This window comes from Podarcis raffonei, chromosome 12 (genome assembly GCF_027172205.1).
Source record: "Podarcis raffonei isolate rPodRaf1 chromosome 12, rPodRaf1.pri, whole genome shotgun sequence".
Taxonomy (NCBI): Eukaryota; Metazoa; Chordata; class Lepidosauria; order Squamata; family Lacertidae; genus Podarcis; species Podarcis raffonei.
Window position 1 is genome coordinate 20,793,743 of NC_070613.1, and position 13,560 is coordinate 20,807,302.

Here is a 13,560-nt window from a genome sequence, read left to right on the forward strand (position 1 = left end):
TTTTCATAGGGCTTTGTAAGACCCAATGATTGGCTGATTGTCAGGTGTTGCAAAGCCCTGCACACAGCAGTTTGCTTAGGATATTTCAGGCACCACCATTCCACTGATTGACAGCGCCTCAAAACCCCTTTCAGTTGAGCCACGTTTCAAACCTGCCTGGAAATACCACCCATTGAAGTGGGTACCCCTCCTTATCCCAGATCTGTAGGGGCCTACTAAGGTAGAATCTCTTATGCTCTCTGTGATGTTCTCTTTATTTTTTTAAAGATTTCTTGGTTTACAAAAATATGTGTGATGTCTCTTTTTTCGAGTTACCTTTTCTACAGGTCAGTTTCATTTGTTGAGACATTAGTGTTACATTAGGAAGAAAAGGGGGGAAGAGGTGGAGGGGGCCATGGTGGGTGGGGTGGGGATGTTTCTATTTTACTTAATGTATGTGTGGGGTTTTGTGTCAGCATCGTTTGTGCAGGTTCTGTTCGCTTGTGTTCCTTTGGTGGTGAGAGAAGTTGGGGTTTGCCTAGGGTGTGGTTGCTTGTTTTGCCTGTGGTCAACTTTGTTTTCATGTGTGAGTTGGGTGGGTGTTTTTGAATGTTGCGGCTGGGGTGGAGGAGGGAGAGTTTGGTTGTGTTCTCCAAGCATATTGTGCCTACCTTCTGTCTCATCATCTAAAAATCTGATTCTAACCTTTGTAGCATCTTTGAAAATGGTCCTTGTCCCATTTTGTTGCCGTTATGGTGTCTTCTTGGCCTCTTCTGAATTCCTGTCTTGTGTACACACACAATTTTTCCGTGGTTTGAATTTGAATTCAGTCAATTGACATGATGTGGAGGCTTGATTTTCAATGACAGCTGGTTAAAATAGCTGCTGCTGGACCTCCCTCTCGTATCTTACAAGTAAGGAAAGTACATACAGTAGCTCCATAATTCCGAATACAGAATTCCCCCACAATACATGTGCCCTGAAGTTATTTTTGATTTCCACACGTCCACAAGCATTGCTGTTCCTGTTCCTAGGCCAATACAAATATTAGAACCACACAAGAGTTTATTAATACAAATTAGGATATGTTTTGCATAAAGACCCCATTATAACTCTTCATTCAAATTAATTATCTGTACTAAAGTTACAATCAATACATTTCCCATATAATTCATATTCCACCTAGCAAATAACAGTAAAAAATAATAATCAATTGTACTTAAATAATTGAATGCTAGAAATTGAAGGCTGCAATCATATTCATGCCTCCAGAGCAACACTCTACATGCCTACTTAGAAATAAACACCATTTTTTTTCAACTGAGCTTCATGCCAGGTAGGTCTGTGTTGGCCTGCGGTGTTACATACAGATACGTCTGTTTTGCACAATCAGAGATTCATAGCTAAACAGAAATTCTGTATTGTGCACCGAACTGAAAAGACATTGGACTTGCTCCATTTGTCATATGCATTTATATCTTCTGCCACAAGCCACCTACTGTGCTCATGTCTTACCCGTCAGACTGTGGTGATAGGCATGGCCAGAACGTGTCCTGTATAGAGAGAGGTTTCCATTTTGGGGACTAGTAGTACCGTGGCGATCAAGGGGTTTTGAGGTTTTGAACTGCAAAAAACAAACCCTGAACACTAAGCCATTACTGATAATTAATTTAGTATAATTCCTGGAAATGCATTTCTACAACCAGCTTCCAACATCAGTACCTTCAGCTCCATGAGAATCGGTTGTGTCAGAATTTTCTTTCAAGTATAAGATTAAAGTTGACACAGTGGACTGAGGATCAAGTAGTTTCGTGAGAGGTATTTCCACTCTCCTTTCCGTAAAGATACGATTCTGTAGAGTAAAGGCTAATGTAGAGTCTACACCCAATGATGAAAGTGGCGTATGCATTGAAAGATCAACAGGGATTGTTTTAGCCAGGCTTTTCAAAAGTGCGATTGCATAATCTACAGGCTCATTTAGAGAGTAGTTTTTGAATCCAGCTTCACCAGCAAGCTCAGGATTACCACCTGCCTCTTCAGAAACAAGTTCATAAAAACGACTCTTCAGCGACAAATTTTGAGATAAAACATGATCAACTAAAGTTTGAAAATTGAATTTTAACACAGCTTGCTGAGGTTTATCCAGAATTAAGCTTCTTTTTAGATATTCATGAAACTCGTTCACTTGCAGATCCTCTATTCCTTTCGTTTGTAACCTATAATTTTGATAGTGTTGTTGATCTTGCAAGGCTCCAAGATTTAAAGCACCCCAGTTAATGGACTGCGCTGGAAGGCCATTGTTTCTCCTGTAATGACAGAAGAGATCCAGGAAAGAATTGGCAGCTGCGTAGTTGGACTGTGTTGCGTTTCCAAGAAACGATGAAATAGAAGAATAACATACAAAGTGGTCAAGCTCCCTGCCTTGCGTGGCACGATGAAGATTGATTACCCCTGCTACCTTTGGATTTAAAACTTCCTCAAAGTTAGACATGTTGAGGGTTTCAAGAAGCCCATCATGTAAAGCCATAGCACTGTGGAATACACCTTTAACAGGAGAGTTTGGGAAAAATTTACTGATCGACTTGATAGCTTTCTCAACCTCTGAACTGCAAACAATGTTAGACTGCAAGTTGACTATTCTGCTCCCTTCACAGTGATCCTGGAGAGCATTTATTTCTTTTTGCTCCTCAGTGCTTGGATTCCTCTGTGAAAGTAGCACAATGCACCTGCCTCCATTCTGAGCTACAAATTTTACAGTTTCTAAGCCAAGCCTAGTGAATTCATCTGCGACTATATAAACTGCATTCTGCTTAAACATTCTCCTGTCTGTTTCAGTCTCGGGTATATCTGATATCTTGCTGTCTTCCTCATCACTTTTTAGTACTGCAACTGGGAAATTCTTGCAGTTGAAATAGGATGCAACATCAGGCCTCAGATGCTTTCCTGCTTGCTGAAAAATGAAATATGCGATATCTTTTAATTGTTTCATATTCATTGACTTCAGCCAACAATGCATCTCCTTCTGAGATCGTATCAGATATGCTTTCTGGAAAATGCGGATAAGACTGACAGTGTGAATATGGATATTTTCATGATCACTCCCAGCCAGATACCTCAAACATTCTGGTTGTTCATTGCCATAAACCAGTACAACATCTCGGAGATGGAAAAGACAGCTTAGGCCCTCTTTAAATAGTCCATTTAGTGGAGGTAGAAAAATAAGGGCATTGCACTGATTAACACGTTGCCATAGACCAGTTGTATGGTTTGTAACTATTATTTTCCAACCTAATTCCTGAGCTGAAAAAGTAAGCACTTTGCACAAAACTGACTCAGCCTCAGTGCAAACTATACCTAATATTTCATTATGTTTTGGCACTGGCAGCGTTTGATGAAAAATCTCCCTTGCTACCCAGAAGAACGAAGTGCATGGTATATTTCTGAAACATGGAAATTTTTGAGTACTGAAACAAACTGTTTCTGGAATATTAATTCTTGACGCTGCAGAAACCGGATAACATGAAGCAATATGATCGCCCACTTTTACCTTTTTCACCTCACTACCTGTTGCTGTTACAGTGCCAGTAAAGTCTAGAGCTAATAGCTTGTGTTTATCTATAGTATCTGAATTCCAATACAACGTTTTCCCAAACTTGCAGCTGGACACGCTAACAGGGAAATAGTCTTCTGAGTGGATGCTTATTTTTTCAAGTTGAACTTCAACACTGTGGTTGCCAAGTTGAGTACGTGAATTGGCAACTTTAACTGACAGATCATTCATACAGTATGGATCTCCTGTATACAAAATGCAGAAGTCTGAGTTCTGAAGTGGGTGGGAAGGCGTATTGAAGGCTGTGGGTTCAATCTGTGTGCGCCTAATTTCAGAACTATAAATTCGTCCCTCATCAATCCAGACTTCTGGATAATCCTGTGCTTTATATTTTACTAAAACATCAGCTAAGGCCGAGATATCTATTGCATTTGTAGAGCTGATGTCAATAATCTGAAATGTTATTTCTGGGACTTCAACCATACATGTTCGAGCCATGCCGTACAAACCAAAGCCAGTGTTTATATTGTCTACTTTCCTTTCTGATGTCCTGTAAGTGATTACTGTAATGGAGCAATGGGACTTCTTCTCCTTTAATGCAATAACAACTTGGCGAAATGCCTCACAGCATCTTACTGAATGTTTCACCACTTTCTCTGGCAAATTTTCATTCAGTTTTTGGATGCCCCACATAAACAGAACATCATTATATCCCTGCAGTTCCATATTAATCTTACTTTGTGCATAGGTATCTGTTCTCTTAGCTGCCAACAATTTCTCCCATTCCTGATACACAACAAATCTAGCCTCGCTATGTAAGTAATTCTTGAGCTGCTGCGATATTCCAAATTTGTCAGCAAACACCACAACTCGAGGTGCTTTGGGCAGATTATGCATTGCTTGATCAGAGGTTATTTCCTTCCACTGATTTTCAAACAACAATTCATTTTCTTTCCTGGGAATTTCCTGTACCAAATTAATTCGAACACATCTCAGTTCTACCAGAACGGAGCCTTGTTTATCTGTGAAGCATCCACAAAACTCTAAGAAATTGTCAGTGGACTTGGTTGTTTTTAAATATATAATCATTTCCTCTTCCAATGATCGAGCAACTGCAAGACTACTTATACCAGAAGGTAAAACTACTTTGTTATTGGAAGTAACTGCAGCCAGAATACCTACCATTTGCAGAAAACAATCTAAAAGGACTGGATGGATATAATACTCGTACATTTCTTCTACTGTTTGTCTCTTCACTGTAACAGTTGTCACAGCTTCTTTCAAGTCTTCACAATAAAATACATTACTTAGCTGCCTGAAAGTAGCATCATAGTTGGATCCAGACTGAGCCAGTGTTTCATAAACCTCATCTTCGCAAACAACAGATCTACACCTCTGAAAAATGTCTTTTAAGGAAATATTCTTTTCTTCAATTGAAGTTTCAGGATTCTTTCTGACTTGTCCTGAAGCATAAACTGTATTAGCTGAACCTGATTGTATTCTGAACTTTGACACTGTCTGTTGTGGCTCAACCTTTATCTTCAAAGCATGGAGATTTTCATTTAAAACACATGGTGCAGGGAAAAATATATTCATTTGACAATAACTTAAGGGTACTTTTGGCCTTGAGCTCGTCATCACGGCTGCCAGAGCAAGTTCCACCAAAACAGCTACAGGAATTAATGCAGCACAGTAGTTCTTGTGCTCATATAAATGTGGTTTCAGAGCCTCAGAGATAGAACAAATGAATTCTGAGTTGTCCTTATTTATACTGCAAATTAAAGAATGGCTTGAGCTTACACCTCTGCTATTTGCTTTCTGATGCAGCATGAGTTTCTGATGATCAAAGTGATACCTGGGATAAGGTGATGGTACACTTTGATAACCTTCATAAAAATGCTGCCAATTCACATTCAATCCCAATTCAAAAAGATCTTTCACTAGATTAAGAAGAGTCACATATTCCCTATTCATTTGCAAAGAATGAAAAACTCTGGTTTGCGTCCCTAATGTTTCCACGATGTATCTCTGCAAAGCTCTTTGAGGACCTATTTCCACAAATGCAACGTTGTCCTTGCCTTTTACTGATGTCATTATGGCCTCTGCAAAAGTAACAGGATCCCGAACCTGTCTGGCCCAGTAGCTGCCTGTAACAAAATCGCCATCTGAAACGGCCTTCCCTGTTGCTGTCGAAATTAGCTCAATCTCTGGCTTCCCTTTCTTTAATTCTGATAGGCTTTCTGAGAGTTCTGTTAGTACTGGTTCTACCATGTGGCTGTGATATGCAGCTGGCCCATCTAAAGTATGAAGAAATATGTTTCTTTTACTGAAGTGCTCAGCCAGATCTTTCTGAATGGCGTGGATAGACGCTTCATCTCCTGATAATGTGCAAGACAAAGGACTGTTAAATGCTGCAACACAGACTTTCCCTGAATATGCCCCAAGGGCTGCTGACACTTCTGCAATGGGAATGTTGCCAACCACCAGCATTCTGCCTCCAGTGACTTTAGCCTGCAGCCTGCTCCTGTGGTAGATGACTTTGACAGCATCTTCCAGGGAAATCAAGCCAGCACAATGGGCAGCAGCTACTTCGCCAACTGAATAGCCAACAGCACCAATTGGCTTAACGCCCCAGTGTTGCAGGAGTGTAACCAAGGCCACCTGCAGTGTAAAGAGTAAGGGCTGGGCAACTTCAGGCCTGGGCAAATCATTGTGCTCACTTTCTGTTAAATTCAAAATTCCAGTGGGCGAAAGCTGTTGAAATAATTGCTTGATTTCAATACATTTGTCTCTGAAGACGGGCTCAGATTTCAGCAGGATTCTACATATCCCTTTGAAATTCAAAGCATTACCGGAGAACACAAAGATCAATTCTGCAGGCTTTTTCCGTGACACAGTTTCCATTTCAGTTGAATTGAGCTGTTGCTGTAAGTGCTGGAGAGAGGATGCCACAAACGCTTTTCTGTATTTGTGGTTTATGTGACTTCTTCTACAAGCAGATGTGTAGGCCAGATTTGGGAGTGTCGCTGAGTCACTGGTATTAAGGTACCTAGCTGTGTCTTCTATCGCCCGTTTGAGAGAACTTCTTAAAGCTGCCGAAATGACAAATAATTCGACGGGCCTTTTGGTTGGAAGGGTAACCTGGGCCTCTTTAAATTGTTTGACAACCACATGGGCATTGGTGCCCCCAAATCCAAAACAACTGATCCCAGCAACTCTGCCATATTCAGCAGACTCATCCCACTTCTCCACTGTTGTTGGGATGGAGAGATTCAGTTTCCCTGTATTTATGCTGCTGGTGCTCTCTGAAAAGTGCAAGGATGGGACTATCTTCCCATGGTGCATCATGAGAAGAACTTTGATTAAGCCTGCTGCCCCAGCAGCTGACTCTGTGTGCCCAATGTTCCCTTTAACGGAGCCAATCTTGAGAGGGGGCAAATCGGGAGGCCTTTTTCTGCCAATGACATTGCCTAAACTCTCTGCTTCAGTGGCATCTTCAGTAGGGATTCCTAGACCGTTTGTTTCAATGTACTGAACAGCTGAAGGATCAATATATGTGGGATAAATGTTAAGTAACAACTTCTCTTGTGCTGCTTGAGATGATTGCATGCCTGGAGCAACAGAACTTCCATTCTGGTTGATTGCCGTGATGCTGATGATGCCCCATATTTTGTTGAATTCTTCCTGTGCCTATTTGTGGACAAAGGAATACACAATGTTATCAAACATTAAGTAGCTATTGCAGCATGATTATATTTAGATTTGTTTTAACAGCTTTATGCAGAATTCACTTTTTTCTGCACCATGGTATTACTCTTAAACATTACTTATAGTACAAGAGCAGCAAGTTATTCCAGCCATTTATTTTGAGGGATATTGGGGAAATTTGTAATTATTATGTGGCAGTTACGCATTTTTTAGTGGCTAACTATTTCTTGTTGGACTGTTTTCTGGTTAATAGTTTAGAATACTTCATTAGTGAGTAAATTAAGGGGTCAGTCTGGCGTAATCAGAATGTCAGACTAGTACTGGGAAGATCAAGTTTCAAATCCGCTTTCAGTCATTAATCTAATTTTGTGGCTTTAGATCAGTGACCATCTTTCAGTCATTGGATAACAGGGTAGAGCACAATGTATGTATGACACCTTGAGTTCCTTTGAAGAAAGACAGGCTATAAATATAATAAATAAATAGTATCTGTTTAGAAGAGAGTCTCATGATAATTGGGAATCTCTCCAATAACTTCTAATTTAGATACCAATCAGAATTCGGAGGTTAAAACTTTTAGTTCAGGGGATCATGCCAAGAAACAGCAGCCAAAGGTAGATGGCCATTTTGAATGCTTAGTGACATAGGCAGAGAATCTTTCTGGAACTGTTTCTGGAGATTTGAGATAAGAGTAGCATCAGTGCTACCTTGAAGGAATGCCTGTTTGCCTCCACTTAGGTTCTGCTTGGGCATATTTTTTAAAAAGCAAATATTACAAAGACAGCAAGTCTCTGGTGTTCACACTAGTTCCAATGAACATCCCTGGGACATTTGGGAAATTGAGAGTTCAGTATAAACACCCTACCTTTACCAGTGGCTTTAATAAAAGAACGCCACATCCTTCTCCTCTTCCATAGCCACCTGCATGTTTAGAGAAGGGTTTACTAATTCCGTCAGGTGATAAAAGGTTTGCTTTACTCAGAGTTACAAACTTCCAAGGCTCTATGATGCAATTTACTCCTCCGCAGATAGCAGATTCGCAGTCTCCTATATCAAAGGTACAGAAAAACAAAACGAGCCTGAAATCATGAAAGGGGGAAAACGGATATTTCATTCACGTAGCCATGAGGTGTTGATACCATCTGTGTCGTCATGGTGATTTCTCTTGCAAAATCCTTTGTTGGGCATATCTTTGTCTCTCATCTCCAAGTTTTAAACTAGCCTCTCCTGGATCAGGCAGGGCATAAGCAGTGGAACGTTGGTTGTCGAATGTAATCCGTTCTGGAAGACCATTTGACTTCCAAAACGTTCGACAACTGAGGCGCAATTGCCGGTCGGCAAAATCCACTGAAAAAATGGAGAAATGCATCTCAGAAGCCATTTGACTTCCGAGGCGCGTTCAAAAATGGAAGCATTCACTTCCGGTTTGTCAGCGTTTGAAAGCAGCAACGTTCAACTTCCGAAGTGTTTGACAACCGAGGTTCCACTTTACAAATAAAAACCATGCAACACCTAGCACAGTGCATTACAGCTGATATAATACACAGGAAAATCATTTAGTGATCCACTAAGTCCCTCAACAATTTTCAAGTGGTCTATGGGGGGGGGGCAGAGTTTGGGAATCATGGTTAATGGTATGCATAAGAAGCCTAGTAACCAAGAATACCTTGTTTAATGGCTTTGTAACCAAGGTCCAAAGCAGAGAGAAAAGATGAACAAGCTGTATCAATGGCAATTGATGGTCCAGTCAAATTAAAACTGTATGAAATCCGATGAGCAGCTGTACTCATTGCTGCCCCTGTGGCATCATAATGGTTTACTTCAGCAACTGCCCTGCTGGTTATAGATTCATAGTCTCGATTCATCAGGCCTGTAAATACAGAACATTTGTTTTTAAGGTCAATTTACACTCAAATCTACATCTAGTACTGGTTTTTATTCTTCACCTCCTATCCTACAATTATTTATTATTTCACTTTTATTCTGTGTTTCTTCTAAGGCACTTAAGCAGCATGTGTTTCCCCATCTCAGTTTCCCTTCACAGTAAATCTGATAACCAGCCTCACACAACCAACATGCTTAAGTTTTATTAATGCATGAAGGGGTTAAAAACTCAGAGTGAGCTCTCCTGCCAAGCTTAGCTATGTCACTTCCCCTGACCTTGGGATGAGATAGGTAATCAGGCTTATTGTCCCATCCACTTGAGAAACTCAGTGTGTGAGGAGGTTTGAGCTGCTTGTTCCAGCTCAGCCATATGGCTCTCACCAGCCACCCTTGTGTTCATATTCCAATAAATCTAGGAACTTTTACCGCCTTGTAACTAACCTAAGTTTTCCTGCCTATGCAATGTTTTCTGATGAACATATGGAAAAGCACATGAAGCTGATATTGGATGAGTTTGTAAGTAAACCTTTTTAAATTACCAAACTGGTGGCCTTTTCCTATGCTGGGGAATAGAGGAATTTAGGAACTCACTTGGAAAGACATATTTTAAAGGCCTAACAATATTATGCAATATTGTCAATTCTGATAAAGCAATTATCTAGGGTCTTCCAACATCATTTTATTTGGAATTGCCAGGTGTAAACGCATATAGATATGGTGTTACCAATCGTTGTGTGGCCCGTTCTAAAGCAGATATATGGTATGCAATGTAAATATACAAAATCTTCTGCATCATAACTATTATCTTACCAACAAAAACCCCTGTTTTGGTACCACTAATGTTTTCAGGGGTGACTCCTGCATCTTCCAGTGCTCTGTAGGTACATTCCATGAGTAACTTTTGCTGAGGATCCATACGCTCAGCTTCCTCATTGCTGATGCCAAACAGCTTGTTATCGAATGCATTCAATCTAAAAAAATTAATGGAGGTATGACATGATATACGGTGTGATTCACATACTGCTTAATCCAAGTAAGATTGGATTAATTAATTAATTAAGTAAGTAAGTAAGTAAGATATACTTAAAATTCATTGAAGCCTAATACTACATGTTGTACCAGCACATAAATTGTCAAGATAGGACACAGCAGATAGGACACTGTGCCTATGTCATTTCATAGCACAGTGGTACCTTGGTTTATGAACTTAATCTGTTCCGGAAGTCCGTTCTTAAACCAAGGTGTGCTTTCCCATAGCAGCGGGGACTCAATTTGCAAATGGAACATACTCAACAGGTAGCAGAACATGTTCTGCTTCCAAGGCAAAGTTCACAAACCAAAACACCTTCCAGGTTTGCAGCATTCTAAATCCAAGTTGTTCATAAACTAAGCTGTTCTTAAACCAAGGTACCACTGTATGAAGCTGGTGGAAATACCAGTGAAACACCATGGCTTGAAACTATTGCACCAGGAAAAGCTGCACTGCAGTATAATCAGGGCTCCCCCTCCCCCACCAGAACTCACTGGAACTCAGTTTGGCATCTCTCAGGTGGGCGCCATTGCCATTATAAGAGGACAAGGGAGGTGTTCATGGTGAGTTCCACCACCTCTTTTTCTAGAAAAAGAGCGCTGGGAATAAGGATAACTCTCATGTGGGAGACAACAGTGCTAAAATGGGTTATAGCTGCCTTAGTCCCAGGGTATGATCTGAAGCAAGAATGAAGTATTTGTTGGGCACACTGGCTGTGATTTATGGGACATTTGGAGGAGCACAGAGACAATATCTGGTCTGAAGGCACTTAGGGACATCTCCTTACAGAAGCTAAGCAGGTCCAGATGTACCTGGGTTGGTGACCGCCTGGGAACTTGGATTCCATGATGGAAGGCGGGGTATAAAGTGTAAGGAAATAATAATGATAATAATGAATTTCTTATTGTTGTGGCGATTATTAACTAGTCACTTTTTCAGAAAAAAAAGAACTCAAAGAGACTTAAAATGTGTCTCTGCTCATGCTGCTCACCAACACCACCTCAGCATGGGTCCTGCCCTCAAGGCCTTCCGATCATGTAGTTGGAAAAGAGATCAATACCCACACTCTGAATTGTAGCTGATGAGCAGAATGTGGAGGGACATTAGTATTATGATGACATCACATTTTTTTGTGAAGTTCATATAGTGTACAATTTCAGCATAAGATTTGCACCCAAAGCAGCTCCTGTAGTGTGGAAATGCATTCATTATAACGCAGCACTTTGAGATTGCTCGTTAATTTTAAGAGATCTTTTGAAAGGTTCATATAATAACACATACAGTATTACATCAGCAAGTCATTTCAAGGGGGAAATCTGCAAGTTTAGAAAGTCTGAAGGATTTATTAGCAAAATATATGACTTACTCATCAAGAAGAGCAGCACGAGTTGTACGTATTTTACCTGGTTTGTTGTCACCTGGATCATACCACTCTCTAATGTTAAATCTTTCTGGAGGTATTTCTGTAGTGCAGTTTCTGCCGTTCTCTAACACTTTCCAGAAACTGTCAATTCCTTCACCTGTTGCATGAAGATTTAAATATACATTTTTAGATGTATTAAAATATACTGTTTCCGTTTTCAAAATGTCAAACCTGTCTTGTTCAGTTTATCTGAACTTAAATGAGAATTCCAACTTTCAAAATGCGATACAAATTAAATTTGCATTTCAAGTGCTACAAAATTTCAAATTTCATAGAAAATTGGACCTTTTCCTAAATCACACAATCTTATCATACTGTCTGTAATTTTTCTGCATGATGTTCCTATGAAAATTGCATTCAGCTGTTACCATGTTTGTTTGGATGGCATCTTGCAGATGAGAGCCACCTAGTTGTGAAGGCATAAGGTTTACGTTAGCATATTCCAAGTTCAGGAAGGCAAAATACATAATTAAATTGATATGTGCTATTCTGCTTGTTGTGGAAGTTAGATCAGACATTTAAAAAGTATTGATGAGATGCAAAATTCCAAGATTTGTCATATAACAAACCTGAATTTCTAGTGGACTTCATAATATCACAGACATTCACTTCTCCATGTTCATGACAGGATCATACAGTATTAAAAATATTTCTAGCAAGAATTAAAATATTGGTATCTGTCAATAACTAGTGCTGAGTTCTTAGTTTACTTTTACTTTAAATCACAAGAAAGCTTTATGCCATAGAACAATAAAAATAGTGAAAGAAACATGGATAACTTTCTTATATCACTCCCCCCCCAAAGACTTACCTCCAGGAAAGTTGCATCCTATACCCACAATAGCTATTTCATTCTCAGATGCCATCTTTATTTTATTTTTCTATTTGCGTTGGTCACTGAATAAGGCAATCGTCCTGTGGAAAAGAAGGAAGAAGAAAAAGAAGAAGAGTTTGGATTTGATATCCCGCCTTTCACTCCCCTTCAGGAGTCTCAAAGCGGCTAACATTCTCCTTTCCCTTCCTCCCCCACAACAAACACTCTGTGAGGTGAGTGGGGCTGAGAGACTTCAGAGAAGTGTGACTGGCCCAAGGTCACCCAGCAGCTGCATGTGGAGGAGCAGAGACGCGAACCCGGTTCACCAGATATTTATTTTTAATTGGTGACTACTCCTTGAAATATAAGCAACCCTTTGTGATGACCACAGAGTAATATTCTTCGATGTAGAGCAGATCAGTTCATAAATATGTGTGTTTGTGTGTGTGTAGTATATATCTGAGAGGGACGCGGGTGGCGCTGTGGGTAAAACCTCAGTGCCTAGGGCTTGCCGATCGCATGGTCGGCGGTTCGAATCTCTGCGGCGGGGTGAGCTCCCGTCTTTCGGTCCCAGCTCCTGCCCACCTAGCAGTTCGAAAGCACCCCTAAGTGCAAGTAGATAAATAGGTACCGCTTTATAGCGGGAAGGTAAACAGCGTTTCCGTGTGCTGCGCTGGTGCTGTTTCGCCAGAGCAGCTTCGTCACACTGGCCACGTGACCCGGAAGTGTCTTCGGACAGCGCTGGCCCCCGGCCTCTTAAGTGAGATGAGCGCACAACCCTAGAGTCGGACACGACTGGCCCGTACGGGCAGGGGTACCTTTACCTTTACCTTTTACTATATATAGCAATCTCTGAGGTACATTGAGATTCAGATTTGATCCTGTTGCAATAAACAAACAGAACAGCAGGTGGCAACCTACAGGTTACCTAGGCAACCAAGCACAGATGGAGGGAAAGTTCAAGGTATATTGTGGAGGTCAAAGAAAGAGGACTGACATCAAAATCCTGTATAAGAAAAGTAAGCAGTTCCATAAAGATTGATACGCATACATGAGTTGGCTGTTGAAGAGGAAGTCAATGTTTTGAGACTTAAGACTCTCCTGAGGGGCAGACTGTGAGTACTGAGGGGAATTCTAAGGCCCCACCTTCCACTTTACATTTAAAGCAGAAT

At 40.6% G+C, this 13,560-nt stretch overlaps 1 protein-coding gene across 2 annotated transcripts; it reads right to left on the reverse strand.

Annotated features, from left to right (window-relative positions):
- Positions 1–578: 578 nt before the first annotated feature.
- On the reverse strand, positions 579–12,502 carry LOC128424399 (uncharacterized). 2 transcript variants are annotated; one of them, XM_053410475.1, is made up of 6 exons: positions 12,386–12,502; positions 11,518–11,671; positions 9,932–10,092; positions 8,904–9,107; positions 8,103–8,284; positions 579–7,219 (listed from the first exon to the last, which is right to left on the reverse strand). In XM_053410475.1, the coding sequence occupies exons 1-6, from the start codon at positions 12,438–12,440 to the stop codon at positions 1,676–1,678; spliced, it is 6,300 nt and encodes a 2,099-aa protein (XP_053266450.1). In that variant the 5' UTR covers positions 12,441–12,502; the 3' UTR covers positions 579–1,675. The 2 variants fall into 2 exon arrangements, with proteins under 2 accessions (XP_053266450.1, XP_053266451.1); XM_053410476.1 differs by lacking the exon at positions 12,386–12,502 and having other exon boundaries at positions 11,555–11,633.
- Between the last annotated feature and the right edge of the window lie 1,058 nt (positions 12,503–13,560).